Source organism: Myripristis murdjan, chromosome 16 (assembly GCF_902150065.1).
Source record: "Myripristis murdjan chromosome 16, fMyrMur1.1, whole genome shotgun sequence".
NCBI classification, from domain to species: Eukaryota; Metazoa; Chordata; class Actinopteri; order Holocentriformes; family Holocentridae; genus Myripristis; species Myripristis murdjan.
This window is the reverse complement of record NC_043995.1, coordinates 20,760,244-20,783,038: the sequence shown is the minus strand read 5'-3', so window position 1 is coordinate 20,783,038 and position 22,795 is coordinate 20,760,244. Positions and strand designations below refer to the sequence as shown.

Here is a 22,795-nt window from a genome sequence, read left to right as displayed (position 1 = left end):
TTCCTCTCACTGACATCAAAGTTTTGTGCCCGCTGAGGCCATCACACAAGACATAATTGAGCAGTTCACACACAAAACACAGCAGTACAAAGTTAAAATAGCAGCATTAGTTTATTGCAATTAACAGATTTGTGTTGGAAGTGGTGAAATTCTGTGCGGTATTTATGGAACACAATGATGAGTGATGAGCCCCCTACAGGGAGCTGAAGAAGGCAAGGAGGCCAGTGTCAGGGGACGGGTGGGCCAAAAGCTTCTGGATCTGCAGAAAGAAAGAAGAAAGAAAAAATATATACATATATTGTTATTTAGTTAATGTACACACAAAGGCAACTGTTTGCACGAGAGAGTAGTTCTACTAAGCACCTCCTTAAAGTTGGGGTGTTTGGCGTCTTGGACGAGCTGCAGCAGAACAGCCTCTGTGGTGGTGAGGAAAGCTCCACTCTGCTTCAGCCGGGACAAAGCAAACAGCCGGTCGGTCTGGCTGCAGAGGCAAGCACAAAGGTCTATACAGTGGAGCACCGAATGCATCTACAGTCTATCAGAGACACAGTTATTATGTATTTAAAACAAGCTATAACAATGCTATACAACAGAGAGAATATTATAGGAATTGTGGGCTACCTTCTAGATGAGACGGCGTCGGCCACAATGTGGACCTCTATTCCCTTTTCGATCAGGTCAAAGGTTGTGCACTGAGGAAAAGAGAAACGGCGCAGAGGATATTTTAACACCAAAAATCATTCATGAACAGAAACTGGAAGACTTAAAAAGTACTGTATGACATTCGATAATAATGTGGTGTTTGACTGTCATGTCATCACCTCCATCTCATTTTTACAGACACGTAAAAAATAAACCAAACGCACAAACTCCCTCATATTCAAAAAGCCAACCAGAGGCTCCCTACGCAACCCTTAAAAAATTTGACCAGTGAAAAAACAAAAAAGAATAATGCTTTAATATTTAAACACAATAGGGGAAGAGCTGTCACTGATATGAAAAGTAAACTGTTTCTGCAGCATTTACATAGGAGCACAAGTGTGTGGATGGTCTTATCAGTACCTAAACTTTCTTTTAGTGCATTTGTCAATAATTCAAGTGGATTGTCAGAATACAGTTGGATTACCTGTTGAATACTGACTATAGTGAATTTTAAAGCTATTTACCCAACAAAACAAATGGATCCATACATTAAGGAGATTAAATTCTCAGATATAACTATTGTATTATTTAAACCTCTCAAAACCTGTGTTGCAAAAGAGAGTGTCAAGTCATTTCACAGCCTAAGTGCATCAAACAGCCCAGTGGTCTCACCGCGATGCAGGCCTGCGCCTCTATCCCACACAGGATAGCCTGCTTGGGGTTCCCCAGGGCCTGCAGCTCGTTCAACACCCCATCTGTCAGCATGCTGAACCTGGTCTTAGTGTGGGCTTTCAGGTCCCCTGCTCCCAGCTCTGGCACTGTGGGACCCAAGCCTTTAGGGTACTGCTCTGTCAAAATGGGGGGGATGCCCAGGGCACGACTGGCCTGCAAGGACAAAGAGAGAGCAGGTGAAATTTTATCTTAAATTAGACTTTCTGCCCAACATAACAATATCTGTGTTTTCCAGTTCATGGTGTGGCCGTGTAAGATTGGTAACTGGTATGAAACACTCGGTCTGATTGCGAGATACTTGTTTGTTTGTTCATGTGTGTCCAACCTGGAGCAATCTGGCCGCGTTGCTGACGATGTTGGTGAACTGGAAGATGTTGGGTCTGAACTTCTCCTGCATGTCACACAGCAGGAGCACTGCGCCTTTAGTGGAGAGCCTGCCGATGCCTGCCACTGAGAAAAAAAAAAAAGAAACATACAAAAGAAATTACTCAGATAAATGACATTTCATGTTTCTCTACACACAATGACTCATGTGCACACAAACGCAGAGCCAAGTGGACTCAAATCTGCGCCTGTCAACTCTGACCATGTTACCCATGTGTTGTTTTGTCTAAATTTAAGGCTGAGAGAGCCTGTCTTTCTTTGCATAGCAGGTGCTCAATATTTCCTTCATTGATTATCCACGAGTCCAAAAATGCACACAGCGTAAATACACATTAACTACAGTCACTTTTCCATTTAAAACAGAGATCAAAAAGCAGACTTACTGTTCTTGCCTGAATGGTCCGGTTTGAGGAGTAGGTGAGAGTTCAGCTTTTAGGTGAAAGTGTAAAAATCCTTGGCCATGTGACGCCCCCTATAAAATTGAAAACTTAGCATATTCGCTCTCATGAAAGAGAAAGGGTTACTTACTACATGCATTCAGTTATTCAACAACGCAAAAACGTCGGCAATGATATAAAATAAAATGGACGCACAATGAACAATCGGTAATGTTAACTGTTTTCAAACATCAATAAGTTAAAGAGTTACGGTTACCTGAGCAGTTTAACCTAGAGTGTTGTGAACTCACCTCACCACCACCACAAGCAAAACGTCCCTCCGCTTAGATACCGCCTTCATCGTGGCCATTGACCAATCAGATGACGCATCTTGAAGATTGATGTTTATTTGAGCCAATGGTATTCACTATTTGCAACGAATCGATTTGGTAGCGCGGGGGGAAGAGGGGCGGGACTTCTATTAACACTTGCTAGGTGGTCACCTGAAAATGTCTGACAATGCAGAGTCCCCAACAGAAACACAAAAAGACGAATCTACGGCATCGCAACCGCCACAAGATGACTCGACGACAAACGAAGAGAAGAAGAAAAGTAAGAAGTGGAAATATATCACGATAACTGACAACTATTGACAGGATATTCCATCTGTTTACGAGGGCTATTGCTAATGCCTCGTAACTACAGTTCCGCGTACGTGACGTGGTAATGTGTTGACGTTAAATTCGGCCAATTGAATTGGAGAAATTTGACGGGCAGCCAATGAGCTCTCAGGTAGGCGGGTACTTGGTTGTGGAGTGGCTAACGTTTGGCTATTATCTGTCAAAACTAGCACGCTAAAATTTATGAAGGCAAAGTTTTCGTCAGCCTGCCCTCACAAGTTATTTTGAACCCAACGCAGTTTTAATATTTCTTTTAGAACAGGGCATGAGCAATTTCACTACACATTCTGCTTATAATTATAAACTATACGATACCAGAGGCAGGCTAGCTTGTCATTAGCCTGTCATGTGTGGGGCTTCCTTGACATCAGCTTACTCATAATTTACTGGTCTTGAATGTGTCTTTATTTTTAATACTTAACATGTTGTCAGAGACCCATTTTTCCTGGAATCTGAAATTTTTGATTGATTCCTGAGGGGAAATGGGTTATAAGAAATACATGTGCCTTAGAAATTTTTGGGGGAAAGTATCTGCATTATGTCTTAATATGTGCTTTAACCCTACAAATTATTGCAACAATAAATACAGAATTAAGAAACTGAGCTTATGTAAGAAGTACACTGATATACACCATATATACAAGGGGATATTGCTCTGTTGAAAGTGTTGTAAAGTCCTACAGGTATAAAATTATTGTTAAACAGTTGAATAAACAGTTGAATAATACTTCATTTGATTGTTTTTGCCCTCAAGAACCTCCGCTGAGCAGCTTTCTTTCAGGTTGAAGTTTGGTGTCTAGCTGTTGTCTTACTTTGTGTGTCCACAGTTGATGTGCTGCTGAAGGCGGTGGGAGACACTCCGATCATGAAGACCAAGAAATGGGCCGTGGAGAGAGGGAGGACCGTGCAGTCCCTCGCTCAGTTCATCGCTCGCTTCTTGAAGCTTGATGCGAGTGAGCAACTGGTGAGGGATAAGTTTATGTACTTCCTTACCCATGTCCCAAATCTTGGCTGGGAAAGATGCTTATAAAATATACTTTAGCTCTGTAAAATCTCTGCATCATTGCACTGATGTCTTCCTTCCTCTCTTTCTTTCAGTTTATATATGTGAACCAGTCTTTTGCCCCCTCACCTGATCAAGAAGTAGGCGTCCTCTTTGAAGTAAGTACTCCCAAATACAGAACACATTTCCTTCATTTTGGTTTAGATTAAACCAGACAGTATTTCCTCTGTTCTCTTTGCATGTAAAAAACAAATATCTTTCCATTGTGGGGGGTAAACGTGAATGTAAAGCCGTTACTTGTGCGGCTTCTTTTTCATTTAGAGATTAGAACAAATATAAAGCAACTTATTGGTTATTGAAGCATAAAGAAAATATGAATGCACGTGTACCATTAGGGTCTTCAATTTATTGATCCAAGAGATTTCTTTGCTTTAAGGTACATTTAAGAATGATATTATGGGTTCATGTGGAGAATTGACCAGCAGAGGGAGCAATACCTGTGTAGCGCCATGTAAAACACACCAAAATCCAAGGCTATTGATTTTCTTCTTTACAAGAAACAGCAAAGTCCAGAGCACAGAGTGGGCCGTAGATTAAACTAATCAGGACAGTTCACACTTGAATGTGTTACACAGACAAGTGATTTTTACTGTGTTAATACCAACACAGTATTACTCACAAAACTCATCTCTCTCTTTGTCTTTTCTTTTTCTTTTCTTTACAGTGTTTTGGCAGTGATGGCAAGCTGGTTCTACATTATTGTAAATCCCAAGCCTGGGGTTAACAGCTCTCTTAAACTCTTCCTGCTGCCCCTCTCTTAAACTCTCATGCAAACATATATGTATATTGCTGATTTTGCATCTTTGTCATTTTTTTATGTACATACACATTGTAAATAAATTATTGACTATGGAAAGTGGAAAATCTTTGTTTTGTTTTTGGACAGCACTTCCCATTTTGTTTCCCCCATAGAAAAATGATATTAAGTAATAAATAAATGGATAAGATGGATGAGTTAGACCGGGGGGTGAACGTTAGTGAGGGTGAGAATGAGCTGCAGATGAAAGGAGAGAGGGAGGGGGAACCGCTGTAACAGATGGACTTAGAGGGATTACATGATTCAGGATGGGTTTGTGACATAAATTCCCAAGAAAGACAGAACAGGGAGTAGAGCCGCGTGGAGGCAGACCCTCAATCATAGTCTCGCATTTCCATCGGACTATCAGCCCGCAGGATAAAGGGAGTACAGCCGGAGAGGTAAGGGTCACGGATGCTCATCCTGAAGGTGGAATACCAGCCACAAATGCAGAGGAAAATTACTGGCCAGGAGGCAGGAGAAGACAGGAAAGTTGTGTCTGTTGAAGATTGAATGTCTTTTCTTGGTGATCTTTTTAAATGAAAGGCTCTTTACAAGGTAAAGATGTATCAGGAATATTTAGATGTTTAGTGCAGTAGGCAGAGTGACAAATTCAAATACTGTTTTGTTGACCAGTCAGGCTGCAAGGCACAAGAGAAGTGATGGGTAGGTGCTCTGTCAGTGAAAAGAATAAATGTTAATGGTTAGTGTATTCCTTATTTCTGTTACAATATCATGACTATTATTGTTTTTATATATAATGTCTTCAATAAAGCTTTGTGATGTGATGCCAGTGACAATAAATCCAAGTGAGCTGAGCCTGAACTGTCAATATAAAAGACAGGAAGTTCAAGTTGGCTGATCTGTAATGCAAAAAAAAACAAAAAAACAAACCTGTATCCACAGTTAGACCAAAACTGAACTTTATATAGTATCTTTAAAATTGAACAATTTTTATTCAATCATCTTGAATCAAACTTGTTCACGGTTCAGCTTGCTGTAACTTTGGACATCATATAGTTCCTGTTCCTGGCAAAACCCAGGTTTAACTCAGGTTCTCTGCAAGGGAGAAACACAAACTTGATTTTAAATTTGAGTCGACAGAAATGATAGTATTAATGTCAAGAGATTAACAACATTTATGGTTTGGAGAAACCAAACAACATTGCTAATATCAAGAATGCTCCTGCCATTGGTCATTGTAATGTTGGAAATTAAAATGTTTGAGTTCAAGTTAACAGTTTTTACAAGTCAATTGTTATAATGTCTTAATTGCCACAAAGATTTAATACAGAACTTCTCTCAGATTTGGACGTGATTGTGAACAGCGTTGTCATATTGGTGTATTTCGGTGCAAGTTATTCACCTAAAAACAAACAAACATTAATGGGATTGACAGACCAAGGGTTTTCTTGCTTGAGTGTTTAATTAAACTGATTAAACTTATGTTGCATTGCAGAGTCTGTGGGCTGACAAGGAGACGCCACGAGAGAGCGAGAGGCAGCTGGAAGGGTCAGGATGGGTTTCACACGAAAATGCACCTAACACAAACAGATTACAGCAGCTCTAAAATGGATTACAGGCAAAATTTCATTTAGATTGGCATCCTGTCAATAATTCCATCCAAAAAAAAAGTAATCTCTTGTTTTGACCCCTCCGTCTTGTCCTCTACGTTGTGTCTGGCAGAGGAGTGTGTAATGAGGGGCAGGGGCAGGTCAGAGTGTCGATATTAACCAGGGGGGCAGGGCAGTATGCATTACACATTTTCCCTTAAGTCCTCGTTCTGAGCACAGCTTGAGGAGTTACGTGACTTCAGCCAGTATAATGACACGTAGTGACCAGAAAAAAACGCAGTGAAGCTTGATGTTGCCATATGGACACCTTGGCTTCTTGTTTTTCTATCTTGCTCATCAGTCAGCTGGTACTGAGGATGTTCTGTCTGTCCACTTTAGATGTACTATTTGGGATGAGCTCTCATGGCATTTTTAAGTGACCAAATGTTTTTCTCACCAGTCTCATTAATGTAATTCATTCTGGTAATCTGCTAGTGTTAAGGTCAGAGGGGTTGACGTCAGGGCATATATGGCCAAATCAGTTACCCCAGGGATCCATAACAGGATAACATAGCAAAGATGCCTGGACAGCATAAGTCTTTACATCCTATTGTTTTTTCCTAGTGTGATTCACCGTCCATCTAAATCCCCTTTTGTTCATTTCTTTGTTCCATCTGTCCTTTCCGGCATGTATCAACTTCAAAGGATCTTATCTTGCTCTTTCCCCTCTCGTTCCCTTTATCCTCCTCTGTTTTAATCTCGCTGACTTTACAGCGTCACTTTGTCCCCTGGTTTTGTCATCTTCGCTACTGTTACATCACATTTATCTTCAGCTTCTATTTATTCTGTAACCTGGCAGCTCACCCCTTCCTGATACCATCCCAAAACATCTGTCCTGCCCTCTCCGTACCATCTGTGACTTTGGTGTACTCACTGTCTTATTTGTCTTATCTCCACGTGCAATACCTCTCCTTCTGTCCCCCGTTCCCCCTCCTGCCTCCTCCCTACCCTGTGTGGCCATGCTGGAGGGTATGTCCCGTCGCTCTCGCTCCATGCTCTCCCTGACCCTGACCACTCTGGCTCTGGCCCTCTCCATCCTGGCTCTCTGCACGTCCTACTGGTGTGAGGGCACCCACAAGGTGGTCAAGCCTCTCTGCCTCTCGCCTGTCAAAATGAAGAACTGTGGTCAGAACAACAGCGAGCCTTACACCACAGGTATGTCCACGTCATGCACTGTCCTTCACTTCGCCACACCAAACGACATGTTTTGTATCCACTGTGCTGGGTTTCCTAATATTCTACAATTTCTCTACATGTATCAGTATCCATGTAATCAGGGACACCTCTCCATTTACGAGAGCAGCTCACTCTTGCTTGTGACAAGTTGTGTGTAATTAAATCATAATTGCAAATAATGCAGACACAGTGAAGATGTTCAGTGACTGCATAAATAACCTTTAGACATGATTTTAAGCCCCTTTGAGCAGAATATGACCATTAGCACAGGACACATGGATTCGTTGCATCTCATAAACGTCCAACCTGCATGTATTTTTGTGCATTATAGTGCATTATAGTTAAACAAGAATGGTGCAAAATGTAGATCCAGCCCTCCTTTTGTGACTGAGAGTTCCCTGTAGATGAGAGAAATCAGAGAATGTCAAAACCTTTTTCTGGCTAACAGACCACAGGTATGCAAATAACAGCTCAGCACAACCATTCCACTCCTGTCAGCCATAAGAACAAGGGGATGGGGGGCCCTTCAGTGGCTCACCTAATCGAGTGCACACCACATATTAAGGCTCAGTCCTCACCGCAGGGGCCTGGGTTTGATTCTGAGTCGAGCCCTTTGCTGCATGTGACCTATCTCTCTCCCCTGCCTTTCTTGTCTCTCTCTACTATGACTACTGAATTAAGCAGGAATACGAAAAAAAAAAAAAAAAATCAACAACATGAGGATGAATCAGCCATGAGTATGTGATCACAAAAACAGGATAGTTGATGAAAAATGTGACTGGTTTTGTGGTTTCTCTTGTCACGTTGACGGCCAGGTGAGGATTTATTTGCTGCATGGGCCCGTCCTGCCTGATGTCGACAGTGCAGCCGGTGCTGTCTTGTTTTCTTGGTCCATATTAAGCTCCTTTTGTGCTGCCATGAGAGCCGTGTGAAGCTATTGGGTCATCAGGGACCAAGTTTTCAGCACCTTGTTCAATCCATGAGCTAAAGGACTCAAGCTTTCTCAGGGGTTCTTCCTGGATTTGGTGTTTTGTCCCCCTCTCTGGACAGCAGCAGTGTTATTACAGGAGGTCTGGTGATCAGTCATTTTTACTTCAGGACCAGGGGAATTTTTCCTTCTCCAGAATGGCCTCTGTTCACACAGACTTATTGCAATACAGCATTTGTAATATACTATTATTTAGTGCATTGCATGTTGGTGGCTTGAAGGAACAATTGGGACTGCATACACATATAACTTTATTATTCCAACAAATTACTGAGGAGGTGTAAAATTTCGGTCAGATTCCAGTGTACTTGAACTGTATTAAGAAAGCACTTATAATTTATGAATGACATACATTTATTTGGATGGTAGTAGAACTGACGGAAGAGGGACTGAAAAACAGGATACATTATTTACTTGGTAGCTATTACCTCTGTAGGGGTTCATGCTCTGTAATGATCTCAAATTGCCAGTCAGATTTAAATCAATGAATCGCTCCAGTAAAAACTATACGAACAGACATACTAATGTTTTCGGGACAGTGTTAGTGATTTTTCGATTATATTGAGGTAAAAATTCCAACTGAGCCATAAATGCTTTGCTCCAAAAATCTGGTTCCCTTAACATGTATGTACAGTGTTTGTATGTATCTATTGATCTGCTCTGTAGAACTGTTCATGTCTGGCATATGGTGTTAGACAGTCTCCTGAGATTGTGTGTGTGTGTGTCTGTGTGTCTGTGTGTGTGTGTGTGTGTGTGTGTGTGTGTGTTCACCTGGCCAGTAATCGCAGATAATTAATTACCAACCCTAGAACTCTCTAAACTTTGACCTAAGTCAAGAGCCAATTTCCTCTTCTCATATTCCTTCCAAAATTTGTCAGAGGACCAAAAAGCAGGTGCCTGACTTTGACTTTACCAATGACTTGGCCTTGACTATTTAACTTGACTTATTACACAAAGTGTTGCACTTTATGACCTTTCCACGGTGTTCCTGCTTTAAAGCCAATACCTAGAACTAATCTAGTTGGATGAATGTTTCTGACCTGTCAGAAACCTATTGGCCTTGGTTTTGATTTTTTAATCTCTTTTTGTCCATACCTTAGGCCTGCAGTGAACTTAATTATGGTGTAGTATTAATCTGTGGGGTGTGAGGATGGGTCCAGAGGTTTATGGTCTTTGGTGAAGAGGTTAGCACTGGGTCTGTACTTCCTCAACAGATGTGCTTAATCCACTCTGAGATTAACAGCTCTGTTACACCATAAAGAAATAAACTTTGATCATTGCATGTACATCTGTACTTCTGCACAAAGGAAACCTACCATTATCAAAACACAGTAGTGGGTAGAACTATCCCTTATGCCGCAGAGCCTATTTACCATGTGGAATGACAGCGTGACGTGGCTACAGGTGACTCTGAGGCGTGGCCTTTCTCTTCTGATGCATACACCTGTCTTGCATGTTTTTATGTCTCTGAAGCACTCACTCTGCAGTTTTCACTTTTCCTATTGGACCTCCCCGTAGAATTCCCCAAAACCACACACTCCTACATGCATAGTGTAGGCTGTAGGCATGTGCAGATGATTTAATGCTCCATTAAATCACTCCTTAGAACACAGAGTTTTCGGCAATGGAAAAATGTTCAAGAATCAAATAAACATTTGTGTGTGTGTGTCTGCATTCCTTCACATGCATGCATTTATGTTTCTGCTTTTCTGAATCTCAGCCCCGGACCTTTCTGTGTGTTCTACCCCTGTTTGCATGAGTGTCCTCTGGGTGCTTCAGTTTCCTCTCACATCCCGTAAATGTGACTGTGACTGTCTATCTGTAAAGCCGTGTGATGCACTGGCAGTCTGTCCAGGGTGTTTTCCTGCCCTGTGCCCGGTGCATGCTAGACTGTACTCCAGCCCCCTCTGTGACCCTGAAAAGGAATAAGTAGATGCAAAAAAATGAATGCTTTCCTCAATGCCATCTTCCTGTGTTTCTCTACAGAGAGTCCCACTCAGAACCCCTTCAACCGCACCCTGTCTCCAGCCAGGAGGGAGGAGCTGGCCAGGATCAGACAAAGGCAGCTGGCCAACGCTGTTCACTACATCTGGGAGACGGGGGAAGACAAATATGCTTTCAGATACTTCCACACCGGCTTCTGGGAAAGCTGTGAGAAACACAGCGATGGTGAGACTACAACCTATGTCTACCTGGGTGCATGCATGCACACACAATCACGCACACACAATCCCAAACTCACTCAAGTAGGTCTTGCATTCGCTAACAAAAATTGTTTCAGCTGTCAGGGATGTGATTTTTTCAATTTTTTCAATTTTTTTTTTTTTTTTTTTTTCCATTTCAGGCACACAAGTCACATTTATGTCTTATGGAAGATTAAGGCTTTCCCATTTTATTATGTTGACATCTCTGAATTTTGTTGGCAGGTGAAAAGTGTCGCAGCTTTATAGAGTTAACCCCTGGAGAAACACAAGGTGAGTTGTGCTGCACTTAAGACTGAGTCTGCTGCCTCAGTCTGAACATTTCTCTCATGTGCCTATGACATAAATTGTAATTAGATGAATACTTCTGTGCACGTAATCTATACACTGTTTATATGTGTGTGTGTGTGTGTGTGTGTGTGTGTGTGTGTGTGTGGGCATGTATGTGGGTTTTCTTGTGTCGCAGGTGTGCTCTGGCTATCAGTCATTTCAGAGTTTACATACATTGGTCTGCTGGGGATGGGTTTCTTATTGATGTGGCTGGAAGTGTTGTGCGCCCATAAGGAGATGCATGCACTAAAAATCAATGCCTATGCAGCTATCTGTACTGTGCTATCAGGTGAGAGCTAGTGCATCCTTCAGTTTTGCACTATAATACAGTTTCACTAACTTTATAATCACCTCTTATCATCTTTAATATCTCCCTTGTTAAAATAGTTCTCCTTTATTTCCTCGACCATTCCCCTTTTTCTAGGCTTAAACTGTTTTATCACTATTCATGTCTATTTTGCGCTTTTACTGTCTCACATGTAGGTCTTCTTGGGATGGTAGCCCATATGATGTACACCACTGTTTTCCAGATGACAGTTATTGTGGGGCCCAAAGACTGGAGGCCTCAGACTTGGGACTATGGCTGGTCATTTGCGTAGGTTACCGGAGATAAAAGACAATCTTTTAACTGCATGGCTATACTATCCAAACATCTGCATAAAATATTTTACATACCACGTGGATACGTCTCCCTTACTGTACTTAACTTCTCTAAATCTCCTCTCCTCTTAGTCTTGCCTGGGTGTCCTTCAGCTGCTGCATGGGGGCTGCAGTGGTCACCCTCAACTCCTACACAAAGACCATCATCGAGCTCCGTCGTAAACAGAGGCTCCGTTTGGAGGAGGCTCGAGCCGCCACTCACGCTCCTTCCTATGATGAGGTTGTCCCAGGGGGTGGGCTTTACTCTGTCAGCGGCTTGCTGCAGTGTCCAGACGGCATGATTGATGTAGCATGGGCCGCGGATCGAAGTGTGGTTGGAGTGGGAAATGGGGATGTACCAACGCTGGTTCTAGTAGGGGGCTGTGGGCCGGAGGGGTGTGAGGACTGTGAGAGAGAGATGGATGAGATGGAGGAGGCCATGGACCGCGTTGATTCACCCTGTTAGTGGATCAAATGCACCCATCTAAGTGCTGAAAAACTGAGAAGGATATTGTCTTGGTGCCGAATGAGGACCAATACAAGAAGATTGAGGCCAAAACATTTTAGGCCCTCTTGTTCTTGACTTTCCGTGAACTTGGGTCATACCATAGAGGCTAGAGGGCCAGTGAAATCAAAACATATCAAAATGTATAGTTTAGAATGTATGTACTGTATAGGAAACACTGCCATGCAGGACTTGCATGTTTCTCAACTGTTTCTTAGTGCCTAATGGTAAGGTATATTTATGTCTCTTTATGTAATATGTATAATGCTCATATTATTTCATTATATCTTCAGCTGAGGTTGTAATGTACTGGACAGTCATTTCACTGCTTGGACTTATTGGGTTCTGTTTTTCAGCTAATTCCCAAAAGAACTGCTTGGCCCTAAGGGTGAATGTACAATATATCTTCATTTATCTGAGAGAGACATTCAAGCCATTTTCATTTTCAATTTCAGACCACCTCCCTTCTGTCCTGTCAGATAAGCAGAGAGGAGCAGACAGTTTCTGTATTGATTCTGCATCAATCTTTGTTTCTGAGAAGGCAATTCATAAGTTTGAGCACAGATGCTTCAATATCCGAGTTCTTTTGCCACACTCTTGGCAGATGCAGCATTTTGATGCAACATATATCACGTTAGAGAACACATAGAATCTCTGTGCAGATGCACAGACAGACCCATAAGATAGAGGCACATAGAGATAGAAAGATTACAGAGATTTTAAAAAGTCTGCACTCCGATGTTTAACAGAAGATTATGACAGTAATCCCAAGTTGGATGGAAAGAAGGAGAAATAGAATGAGGAGAGGCGGAAGCCATATGAAGGGATGGAGAGGGGATGGGGGGGTTGTGGGGGGTCACAGAATGAGTTGGAAAGAAATGCAGGCACGCACAAACACAAACCACATGTGCACATGCTCATGAGGACACAAGCATTCTCCACAATAAAAGCAGCACATGTACCAGGAGTCATTCTGATTTGGATAATAAATTTTTAAAAAAATTCTCTCTCTTTTTCACAAACATATAGGCAAACATAAATAAAATAAAATTATAAAAAAGATTACAAATCACCTGTTGGTGGCCTAATTCCATCAAATGCCATCAAAGGTTATAAATTTTGGCCATCATAGAAAATAATCCTGGATTTTCCGTCTGGGATAAATACAATCGAAAACATAAGACCTGATGTGACATTTTATCAATTGGATTTTTCTTATCCTACAGAATTATAGCCTACAGTATGTTTCTAGGTCAAAGAGGAATTTATTCAGGTCTGCATATAATGAAATGATTTGCAAAGCACAGATTTAGGATGAGAAAACCTTTAATTTATTGTACAGCCCGTAGGGTACATTACTTTAGCTAAAACCAACAAGTTAATCTCAGAACTGTCAAAAATCTGAAGCTACAACCAGCTGCCAATGGGGAATAATACTTATATCTTCTCTCCAGTGTCAGCATCACATTTAGGTTGTGAAAAGCTCTCCAACAGAAGCACAGTTAAAAAATAACATATTCAGAGATTATATAGATTTTACATTTTTACATTCCCCACCATCCGACCAGCTGTGTGAGTGCTAAGTCTGTGATTACACAGATGGTTAACACAACTTGTTGCCTAACTCCTTCTAGCATTTATACTTTTAATTGTTAACAAGCAATAATTTCATGCACACAATCACACACATTTTCTTCAGAAAATGCACTTTCCTAGTGACCAATACAATCTTGTTACTATCTGCTTCCTGGCTGTACAAATGTTTAATACATATGCCTCGATTTAACATGAATGTATTAACAAACATTAGTAAGATTATGTAACATAAAGAAAACTTACTTAAAAGGTACAGTTATAACAAAGTCACTGCAACAAAAAGAGTATTTACACAGAGGGAGGAGAAAACATATGAGGCTGAGAGGGAGAGAGAGACAAGAAAAGTAGAGAGCATGGGAAGAATCTAAAGGTAGAAAAGAGACGAGGGGATCAAAGGGTATGACTTCATTGTTTGGTATTGATAGGTCCATAGTGGATAAGACGCATAGCATTTTCATTTTCAATTACCCCTTGAATGAACTCTCCTTCAGCCAATCGCTCTAAAAGGAAAGGAGAGAAAGAGCAAGACTTGTTATGGTGGGATCATATACTCTATCTACTCTATCTACTCTATCTATATATGTATGTATGTACGTATGTATGTAACACACACACACACATATTTTGCAAGTACTAGGAGAGCAATGATGTTAAAGAATGACTGAGTCTGTGTCTCTTAGTCTGATCTTGTTTATGTGTACTGGTGTGTTTGTGTCTGTGTCTGTGTGTGTGTGTGTGTGTGTGTGTGTGTGTGTGTGGGCATTAAAGACATTATCACGCAACACAGTTCAGTCACTCAAGGTTTCATAATGTATGGTGGTATATACATAATAAACCTTGCATGACACAAGCCGTGCTGTAACAAAGGACATGGCCCGCGGTTGGATTTACTGTTTGTATGTGGTTAAGCCAAACAGCAGAGGCCTCACTAGACCACATGTAAAGTGTAATCTGTGGAAGCTGCCTTGCAGGATGTGGCAGGATCAGCTACCGGGGACAAGGTAGTAAGGGCTTACCCCTTCTTTTCATCTCTCCTCTGCATAAGCACATGGTAACATGACCTGTCATGCACTGCGGGGGCACGATGTCTGTATGCATGAGTGTGCATGTGTGTTGAGATTATGTGTGATTTTCCCTTACCATTGTCTTTCTTTTCAAAGAAAGACCACAGCTTGTTGGCTCTCTTCTCGGGTGTATTCTCATCCTCTGGTAGCCTGTTCTGCTCCTCCTTGGGGATCAGCTTAAATATAGCCTAAGAGAGAGGGTTAGGTTTAAGATGTGTAACGCTGCAACATCTCTCTTACACAAATAAAGAATAAAACGTCAGTGCAGTACATGCTTCAGATGTATACAAACAGACAGAACTAGCCTGTAAAACAAGATTCTTTAGATAGGGAAGAGGCTAACAACCTTTGTAATTTAATTAGTGTCCTCTGGGTCACTTTGAGGTTTACTAAGCAGTAGTTAAAGTTAACCTTGTTGACCACTAGAGAGAGTTGAGGAGTAAGTATCTTTTCCTAATGAGAGCTCTGTTGGCAAGTTGTCATGAGGCCTTACTGTGTAAACTGGACGAATAAAACCTGATCAAGTGAAAGGGAATCTCACATCTCACAATGTAGCCTGCACTTCCGGTGTGCTATTACATACAATGTGCCTACATGGTGGGCCTGGTAATCAAAAAGTATACATGAAAATCTGATTCTTGAAATTAAATCCTCCAGTCTGCAGCGATAACACTCTAGGTTTTTGTGTCATTTTTCAAGGAGTTATTTTGCACGGGGCCACTTAAGAATCAAGCAGATTGTAAATGACTAACTGTGCACTTTAGGGTCAGGTCTTTAAGTGTGTCCCAGTTCGAGAGGAAGCACTCATCTCCCACATTTAAGACACCTAGATTAACATGGATTAGCGCCAAGGCTCAGACCACAGGCCAAACACTAAGATGCTATGTTTTTTTTTTTTCTGTCCCCACTCTTGCTCCATCTTGCCCTCTCAATGTCATGTTCTGTCTGGGAGGTTGAAGATGGCCAGTAAACACTGCTCAACTTTAAAAAACAGAACATAGACCAGTGTCACGTAGATGCATACAAATATGTCCTTGGTGTAGAGCCAGACAAACATTACAAGTCAAAGATGCACTTGACCTCATTCCAGTTTTTCTTATGGACCAGCTTTACCTTCCCTGCCCCTGTTTCCAACCTTGAACAGAGATCCAGCAGGTTAGATCATTAGAAATATTATTCTGTAAAAATGATACATATTTCTGTGCACAGAGCAAATCTGTTTGCCTATGATATTACAATATAGTTCTCCACGGGGTGTACAAGACTAGGAAAGATCACATTGTGTTGTAGGTTTTAACTTTTGGCAGAGGCTCAGAATTGAGCTCTTTTGGTTATAAAGCGTGTGCATATGGACTCAGTCCAGCGGGGCAGGAGTTCAATCTCATTGCAATGGCAGCTGGGTGACTCGCTGATCTGTCTAAATCTCTTACAATTCTGTATCACTTATTTTAAAACAGAAAAAAAAACTTTACTTTTCCCATCAGACTAAACTTTGATTATGTGATAATAATGACTGGCAATGACTATATTTGGCATGTAAAATGCATTGACCCAAATTACTGAAGTGGATTAGACAGTGGGATCATGAGGAGTCCCCCCATGACCATAGCAGTATGAGGACCAGAGTAGCATTGCTTAAGAGTGGAATCGCCTACACTGTCTGAGGGCTAAACCTGTAATCATACAGATAATCAGGATTGTGAGGCTCAACCAGGCTGGCTAATTGGGCTGCCAATTAGAACTGGGAGTGGCACACAATGAGAAGGATGGCCACTTTCCAAGAAAATGGCAATGCTTCTGAAATACCTGACCAAGTTTTGATGATGTAGAAAGAAATGCCAGAGGGAAACAATGATTTTTTTTTTTTTTTTTTTGGCCCTCTCAGTTCACTGGAAATGCCTCTCTATGTTGAGAAGCAAAACATTTTGAAGAGAACCTTTTCACAGCTGCTTCTTTGACATGAAATAACTGCTAATATAGGTGTTACTAATTAAGGTTCTGTGCCATTTAGAACTTGGGCCATTGGAAAGGCTCTGGGATACTTAAATGGAACAGAACAGAACCTTAATTAATATCATTTGAAATGCCGGCATTTACCCTGCTTTTTCATGTCAAAAGGGCTGCTGTGAAAAAGGTCTATAGCATATGTCATAGCATTGCAGAAATATGCAGGTTATTTTCTTGTGAAATGATCAACCCATGATTTAAGTCCATCATTTTGATGATTATGACATCCCAGACATAAGCTACCATATGCCATTCTGATCCTCCTAACAAGAGCCATCAAAAGTCTCACCACTTTGGTCTTCATCATTATTCAATCAGTATCATCTACATCACAGTTCATCACAGATCTCTCTCACCTGGCAGATCTCTGTCACTTCTGCCTTAGTTATGTATCCATTCTTGTCCACATCAAACAGCGAGAAGGCCCACTCCAGCTTCCTCGTTGTCTTCCCTGTGGAGGTCATGTGCAGCGCAATGATGTACTCCTTGAAGTCCAATGTCCCATCGTCATTGGTGTCAAAGGAGCGAAACACATGCTGTGCGTAGCTCTTGGCATCACTGTCTGGGAAGAAGCGGCTATAGATCTGCTCAAATTCCTCTGGACTGATGCGTCCATTTGGGCACTGCTTCTGGAAGTTCTCGTACCACTGGCAAATCTCGGTCTCAGTGAACTTGGTGCTGAGCTTCAGGTCCTCCAGGATCTCCTTTGATAGAGCGCTGCTTGTGGTATTTCCCATGGTACTGGATTTCAGTGTTTCCACACTGAGTTACGTGCCAACTCTGTCAAATGCCTCGGCAATGACTTGACACTTGAGGTCTTAAGGGATTTTCCTTTGCAGCAGCTCCTCAGGTTTCCTCTGCCGTCCAAATTCTCCTCACACGCCTGGCCTGCTGATTTTAGAGGCCACAAAAAATCCTGCAAGTAATTATGAGAGATGTTAAAATTAGATACTTCTGAAATCTTACTATTACTATTACTACTTATTACTACTACTTATTACTTAAAAACCACACAATCAGTATGATCAAAAAATGTAGCAGGAGCCAAGAGACCTGAGTGATGAGTAAACAGAAGACAGATGTAAAATGGACAGTCTGTCTGAACAGTGGGACAGTGAGGGATAACTTAGGGGGAAATAGGCTCCTACCATGAATAACTAGGTTAATTCTGTTAAAGCAGGATTTAAGGTGGCTGAGCTTTTGACCCAAGTGAGCCCCCTGGTCTCCATATTCCCTGTTGGCTGTATGTGTCCTCTCTGCTGGAAGTTACCAAAGGTCTTGAATATTGAGTCCACTCCCATATTAAATTATTTATCTAGATATTCATCAGTGCCTGGGATGCAGGTATCTGGTATTATTCCATGAACATGTACATTTTTTTTTACAAACTAATCTCACATAACAACAACCTATAAATAAAGTTACTGGAAATGACTTAATTAACAGAAAACGTAGTTATTTTGCCATGTTGGGGTTGGGGTTGAGACCCCTATTCCTAAAACTGAGAAGAAACTCAATTTGAAACTCAAGATTTTGAATGTTGACCCGGAATGACTGAGTTAGGTTACATAACAATACAAACATTACTGGTCTCCAGTACTACAATACACACATTACTGGCCTCAACACAACACTAAGTAGGTTTACAATTCAAGCTACAGGCTCTCTGGAGGTCTGTCTTCTTTAGTGATGGCCTTTCAATGGGTTTAGGTGACCACTGACTACTAATTCTAGACTGCCATCTGTCCAGGGAGTTTAGCTCGCACACGTACACCCCCGCACACACGCCCACCACCATGCCCCACACTCCTGTGCTCCTTGAGGTCTCTCACATCATTGTCTCCGCCAGCCCTCCTCTCTGTCTGTGCTCCCTTCCTGTTATATCTGAGTGACAATGCTGCACTCCTTTTCATTGACTTGTCTGTCACCATGGCTTTGTTTTGCTGAGCTAAGGGTTGGAAGGGGTCATCCTCTTTCCATACTCTTCTGATCAATCATTAAGACATTCTTTCTCTTTTTCCCTCTACAAAGTTTTGTCTGACATATAAAAGTCTTATCTCTCCTTCAGTCTCTCTCTCTTTGTTTGACAAAAACTGATAGGCACACACACACAAACACAAACACAGGCACAGACAAATTTGCGACTTTGTCTATTTTTTTTTCTGAGGGACTTCTCTTTAAAGCTCCCTTTAAGTCCATCCCCATTATCCTCGAGGCACTGGTCTATTCATGGTCTCCATCCCACATTAGGAAGGGTCTTGTGAGGCCATAGTCAAATCTTTTTAAACGGCGCATCACTTCAGACTCATTTCATGACACTTAAGGCATTTACATCATTAGTCTGTTTGCTTTGTGTCTCCTCTTCTTAGACTGGATGTTTAATCTCAAACATTGTTTCAAACTATCTAACCCAGCATGGAGGTGAATGGCAGAGCTTGTACCGTACTCGACCAATTTGGCGCCCTAGGCAACATTCATGCACATTTTTGTCTATTTATTTTTTATTTTTTTAATAGAATTGGCAAAAAAACAAACAAACAAACAAACAAACAAACAAAACTCACTCCCTGGAACCTTCTGGCATGATGGTGCCTATAGCATTTGCCTAACCTGCCCTAGGGACTGCACGGCCTTGCATTGCACAGTATTTGCATCACCCTGGACATATAGAAAAAAGCAACCATTACTTAATATCCTCTTCTGCCTATTAGACTTTACAGTTATTGTCAATATCTCTCTTTCACTGTGACATTTTCTTGGCTCTATAAATACTCTCAGTGAGTCCATCTATTGGATTACTTGTGCACTGCCCTGTCCCACCTGATAGTCAACCCTTAGCCAATTACCATCATTATTATCTTGTGGTAGCCATGCCCAGTGGGATTATCCCCTCCCTTTCACAAAACAATCCCTGACATCTGACCTTAACCCCAGTCCAGAGCTGAAGTAAGTGGATTTGTGCTTAGTTCTGAAATGTTTTCGTCCTAGTTGAGAAAGTGGACTTATGGAGGGCAGCCTGCCTCTATCTGTGCTGACATTTCCCAGTCAATGTGTATCAAAGCATCTATACAATTTATTCATAGGACTACCTAGTTATGTTTTCATTTCCAAAATGAAACATGCAGTGTCACACTCTAAATACCTAAATGCTTTGAATATCTCTGGATATATCACAATTAAAATAAGCAGAGTAACAGGTGAAAGCTCAAAAGCAGTGTAAATTAACTAACAGTGTCAGTGACTTGGCGACTAGCCAGTTGGCTGGTAAAGAGTCATAGCCTATTAAGTAATGTATCAAGTGTTGCTGATGGCTCAACCTCAGCTCTGACATATATAATCTGCCTCACTCAGTGTCATCATGTGCTTGACATCTGAAGTAGGTCACATCCATTCAAATGTGCCTCAATGTGTGATAAAGGATCCCCTAAACATGGAATTTGTTTGTACAATAACTCATCATTTTACATTTCTTATATTTTAGTAATGACTGATTCAGTAAATATGTGGATATTCATAATTTTCTTCACAACAGTGGATGAAACAGACAAACATAGGTTTTTTTTTTTCCGTTTTTTTTTTTTTCTCAACAATAGATTGTACAATCACAGTTCAGAATTATTACAGGGTTAATCCTTGGTCCCAGAGTTTTGGAGTTAAAACCACTGAAAAAAAATCTCTATCATCTAGCACTGAAATGAAAAAATGGTTAAGTGTGAAAAGAAATGTTTTGAAAAAGGCAAAACCCACATGTAACCCAAATAATGTGGGACACGACCCTAATCTTAAGAGCCAAAGAGTGAGGAAAAGAGGAAGGGAGTTGTTCCTAGATAAATACCAGTTAATGGGTCATAATGACGCTTAATGACAGACGAGGCTTTCCTAGTGAACACAAGGAAAGAGAGGAACAAACAAATGTTGACAACAATCTGAACAATCACGTCCACCATGTTGTGAGGCCTCAGGTTGTGACGCATTGGATAACGGTAACAGGCAATGAGTCCCTTTCTCCATTTCAACGCTCACTGTCTCACCATAGACAGGGTCTGTGGCATTTTCAGGCTTTCACTGAAACCTCTTGCATTGCTCTGCTGTATAGACGTTTATCTGGAATTAATCACTTCTATGAATTTTCATCAAACTCCAGTCTCCACTGACCCCTAAACCAACACTGAGGTAAGTGATTTTATTTGGTTTTCACGTCATAAAATGCAGCATTTTTATAATCGCTTTTAAGTTACCACTTTAAGAGTTATTTGAATAATGTTTTGATTTTGGAAATTTCTTTCCCATCCATTGTATTGGTAGGTGTAATTAAGTTTCTTACTTTTTTATATTGCGTTCTGGCCCACTAATTGGAAAAATGAGCCTAAAGATCATATGTTTTGTTGTTGAATGAATAAGAAATTACAGATATCATGTAGTCTCTTTCTGTAAAAGAGATAACATCTGTCTTTGTACTCATTAATCAAGGATAAAATGTAAACATCATTCAGCTTTTATATAAAATCACATGACCTACAGAGCCATTTGGGCTATTTCTCCTTTAAATCATCATTGTGAAAATCTCATTATTAGGCTATGCTTCTTAAATAAGAACTCAATGTTTTACTGTAGCACAGGGAAAAGGGCCGACGTGTCAAAAACTGAGAAGAAAAGAGAAGCCACGCTGTATGAGATCTATCAACCATCTGACAAGGAATAAAAATGACAAGTAAGATGGAAACACTGGATCCTTCTGCTTTGCCATCATCCACTTCTGCTGTGACCTACAACCCCAAGACTGAGATTGTGACCTTACCAGGAGGGGTCGTCTCGGTGGCGGGCATCACCGTGATGACCGGGGGCGCTGAGCTCTCCTGTGGGTCCTGCATGATGGCCTTTGGTATCTGGGGAACTCTTGTTGGCCTCAGTTTGGTGGCTGTAGGACTGTGGGACCAGTCAAATCGCTCTGAGGGAAGAACCTCACAGTTGCTGGGGTTGGGGTGGGTGATTCTAGCCATCAGCCTTGGGGTGGTGGGCAGTGTGGCAGGATTTTACCTCCTGACGAAGAGGAGAAGAGAGACGACACGAAGAGGGAGGGAAGATGGAAAGGAAGTTCTTGTGGAGGAGAGCGTGAGGGTCATCAAGACAGTTACTGTGTAAGATGTAATTAATGGTTAAAAATATGTGACATATAATAAAAGTGAAATCGACTGACAAATCTGTGCAGGACACATTAAACTGTGTTCTGTTTCTGTCACATATCTGCAATTATGACGTGTTTGAGTGGTGATTTCACTCCTGTTGTGCTCTTGCCTTGTAAAGTATTACTTTATTGCTTCTCAGTCTCTTTTTTAATATATCTTCATCTTTCATCTTTATATTTCATTCTACATCATATAGGATTTCAACACAAAACTAATATGTATATTCTGGGACAATACACATATTCCATATTTCATCCCTGATGTTAATTACAAGATACACATAATTTCTTTCTTTCTTATATGATTGTTATTTTAAGTGTTGACAATGGCTGTGATATGTACAGTAAGAGCGCCTGTGTGTGTGTGTGTGTGTGTGTGTGTGTGTGTGTTTGTGTGTGTGAGAGAGAGAGAGAGAGAGTGAGAGAGAGTGTTGGTGCCTCCATCTGCTGGAAGAAAGACAAAACTGTACCAAGTCATGATGTTCTTCACCAAGGTGATGGAAATTGTGTTCTTTTTTTTTTTTTTTTTTTTTTTTTTTTGGTATATATAAAAAATAAATAAAGAAATAACATATTTCTGCTCCTTCATTTGGTTTGCCAATGCAACTCCAGACCCGACCACATTTTATGAAATCACTGTTCATTTTGACAATTCAGAGCACAGTTATGATGTTATGAAGGAAGTCGGCTCTGCATCAAAAGTTCTGTCTCTCCTGTAGTTTTATATAAAACATAAGACTTGGCTGCCCCATCTGTTTATGCGTGTTTGTAAAATGTGAGTTCCTCAGCAAGTTTTTTTTTCTCCTGAAGCGACGTA

At 41.1% G+C, this 22,795-nt stretch overlaps 5 protein-coding genes across 6 annotated transcripts; 3 read left to right on the top strand and 2 right to left on the bottom strand.

Moving 5' to 3' along the window:
- Positions 1-104: 104 nt before the first annotated feature.
- Positions 105-2,602, bottom strand: isoc2 (isochorismatase domain containing 2). Of its 2 annotated transcripts, none has more exons than XM_030073486.1 (7): positions 2,413-2,602; positions 2,142-2,230; positions 1,700-1,824; positions 1,315-1,527; positions 622-692; positions 364-481; positions 105-259 (listed from the first exon to the last, which is right to left on the bottom strand). In XM_030073486.1, coding segments are annotated over exons 2-7 (594 nt in total). In that variant the 5' UTR covers positions 2,143-2,230; positions 2,413-2,602; the 3' UTR covers positions 105-193. The 2 variants fall into 2 exon arrangements, with proteins under 2 accessions (XP_029929346.1, XP_029929347.1); XM_030073487.1 differs by having other exon boundaries at positions 2,447-2,602.
- On the top strand, positions 2,593-4,734 carry atg12 (ATG12 autophagy related 12 homolog (S. cerevisiae)). Its single transcript, XM_030073489.1, has 4 exons — positions 2,593-2,747; positions 3,643-3,779; positions 3,914-3,976; positions 4,543-4,734. The coding sequence occupies exons 1-4, from the start codon at positions 2,645-2,647 to the stop codon at positions 4,600-4,602; spliced, it is 363 nt and encodes a 120-aa protein (XP_029929349.1). The 5' UTR covers positions 2,593-2,644; the 3' UTR covers positions 4,603-4,734.
- Positions 4,735-6,609: 1,875 nt separating this feature from the next.
- Positions 6,610-12,553, top strand: LOC115374500 (germ cell-specific gene 1-like protein). The gene is made up of 6 exons (XM_030073458.1): positions 6,610-7,442; positions 10,438-10,620; positions 10,878-10,925; positions 11,119-11,271; positions 11,466-11,577; positions 11,715-12,553. The coding sequence occupies exons 1-6, from the start codon at positions 7,247-7,249 to the stop codon at positions 12,085-12,087; spliced, it is 1,065 nt and encodes a 354-aa protein (XP_029929318.1). The 5' UTR covers positions 6,610-7,246; the 3' UTR covers positions 12,088-12,553.
- A 942-nt stretch (positions 12,554-13,495) lies between these two features.
- On the bottom strand, positions 13,496-17,901 carry rcvrn2 (recoverin 2). The gene is made up of 4 exons (XM_030073459.1): positions 17,847-17,901; positions 17,150-17,709; positions 14,863-14,974; positions 13,496-14,222 (listed from the first exon to the last, which is right to left on the bottom strand). Exons 2-4 carry the CDS (start codon positions 17,528-17,530, stop codon positions 14,128-14,130), a joined length of 588 nt encoding a protein of 195 aa, XP_029929319.1. The 5' UTR covers positions 17,531-17,709; positions 17,847-17,901; the 3' UTR covers positions 13,496-14,127.
- Positions 17,902-20,761: 2,860 nt separating this feature from the next.
- Positions 20,762-21,948, top strand: LOC115373944 (transmembrane protein 100). The gene is made up of 2 exons (XM_030072593.1): positions 20,762-20,966; positions 21,408-21,948. Exon 2 carries the CDS (start codon positions 21,498-21,500, stop codon positions 21,933-21,935), a length of 438 nt encoding a protein of 145 aa, XP_029928453.1. The 5' UTR covers positions 20,762-20,966; positions 21,408-21,497; the 3' UTR covers positions 21,936-21,948.
- The last annotated feature ends 847 nt before the right edge of the window (positions 21,949-22,795 follow it).

What these genes read in the sequence shown, in the direction of transcription:
- isoc2 (XM_030073486.1), bottom strand. An exon ending in AGGCGCAGGCCTGCATCGCG is followed by an intron (nt 693 to 1,314) that starts GTGAGACCACTG and finishes TCTTTTCCTCAG; the next exon opens with TGCACAACCTTTGACCTGAT. An exon ending in GACGCCGTCTCATCTAGAAG is followed by an intron (nt 482 to 621) that starts GTAGCCCACAAT and finishes TTGCCTCTGCAG; the next exon opens with CCAGACCGACCGGCTGTTTG.
- atg12 (XM_030073489.1), top strand. Translation starts at nt 2,645, where the DNA reads ATGTCTGACAATGCAGAGTCCCCAACAGAAACACAAAAAGACGAATCT. An exon ending in AAACGAAGAGAAGAAGAAAA is followed by an intron (nt 2,748 to 3,642) that starts GTAAGAAGTGGA and finishes GTGTGTCCACAG; the next exon opens with TTGATGTGCTGCTGAAGGCG. An exon ending in AAGTAGGCGTCCTCTTTGAA is followed by an intron (nt 3,977 to 4,542) that starts GTAAGTACTCCC and finishes TTTTCTTTACAG; the next exon opens with TGTTTTGGCAGTGATGGCAA.
- LOC115374500 (XM_030073458.1), top strand. Translation starts at nt 7,247, where the DNA reads ATGCTGGAGGGTATGTCCCGTCGCTCTCGCTCCATGCTCTCCCTGACC. An exon ending in CAGCGAGCCTTACACCACAG is followed by an intron (nt 7,443 to 10,437) that starts GTATGTCCACGT and finishes GTTTCTCTACAG; the next exon opens with AGAGTCCCACTCAGAACCCC. An exon ending in GACTATGGCTGGTCATTTGC is followed by an intron (nt 11,578 to 11,714) that starts GTAGGTTACCGG and finishes CTCTCCTCTTAG; the next exon opens with TCTTGCCTGGGTGTCCTTCA.
- rcvrn2 (XM_030073459.1), bottom strand. Translation starts at nt 17,530, where the DNA reads ATGGGAAATACCACAAGCAGCGCTCTATCAAAGGAGATCCTGGAGGAC. An exon ending in AAGTGACAGAGATCTGCCAG is followed by an intron (nt 14,975 to 17,149) that starts GTGAGAGAGATC and finishes CCTCTCTCTTAG; the next exon opens with GCTATATTTAAGCTGATCCC. An exon ending in CTTTGAAAAGAAAGACAATG is followed by an intron (nt 14,223 to 14,862) that starts GTAAGGGAAAAT and finishes CTTTCCTTTTAG; the next exon opens with AGCGATTGGCTGAAGGAGAG.
- LOC115373944 (XM_030072593.1), top strand. Translation starts at nt 21,498, where the DNA reads ATGACAAGTAAGATGGAAACACTGGATCCTTCTGCTTTGCCATCATCC.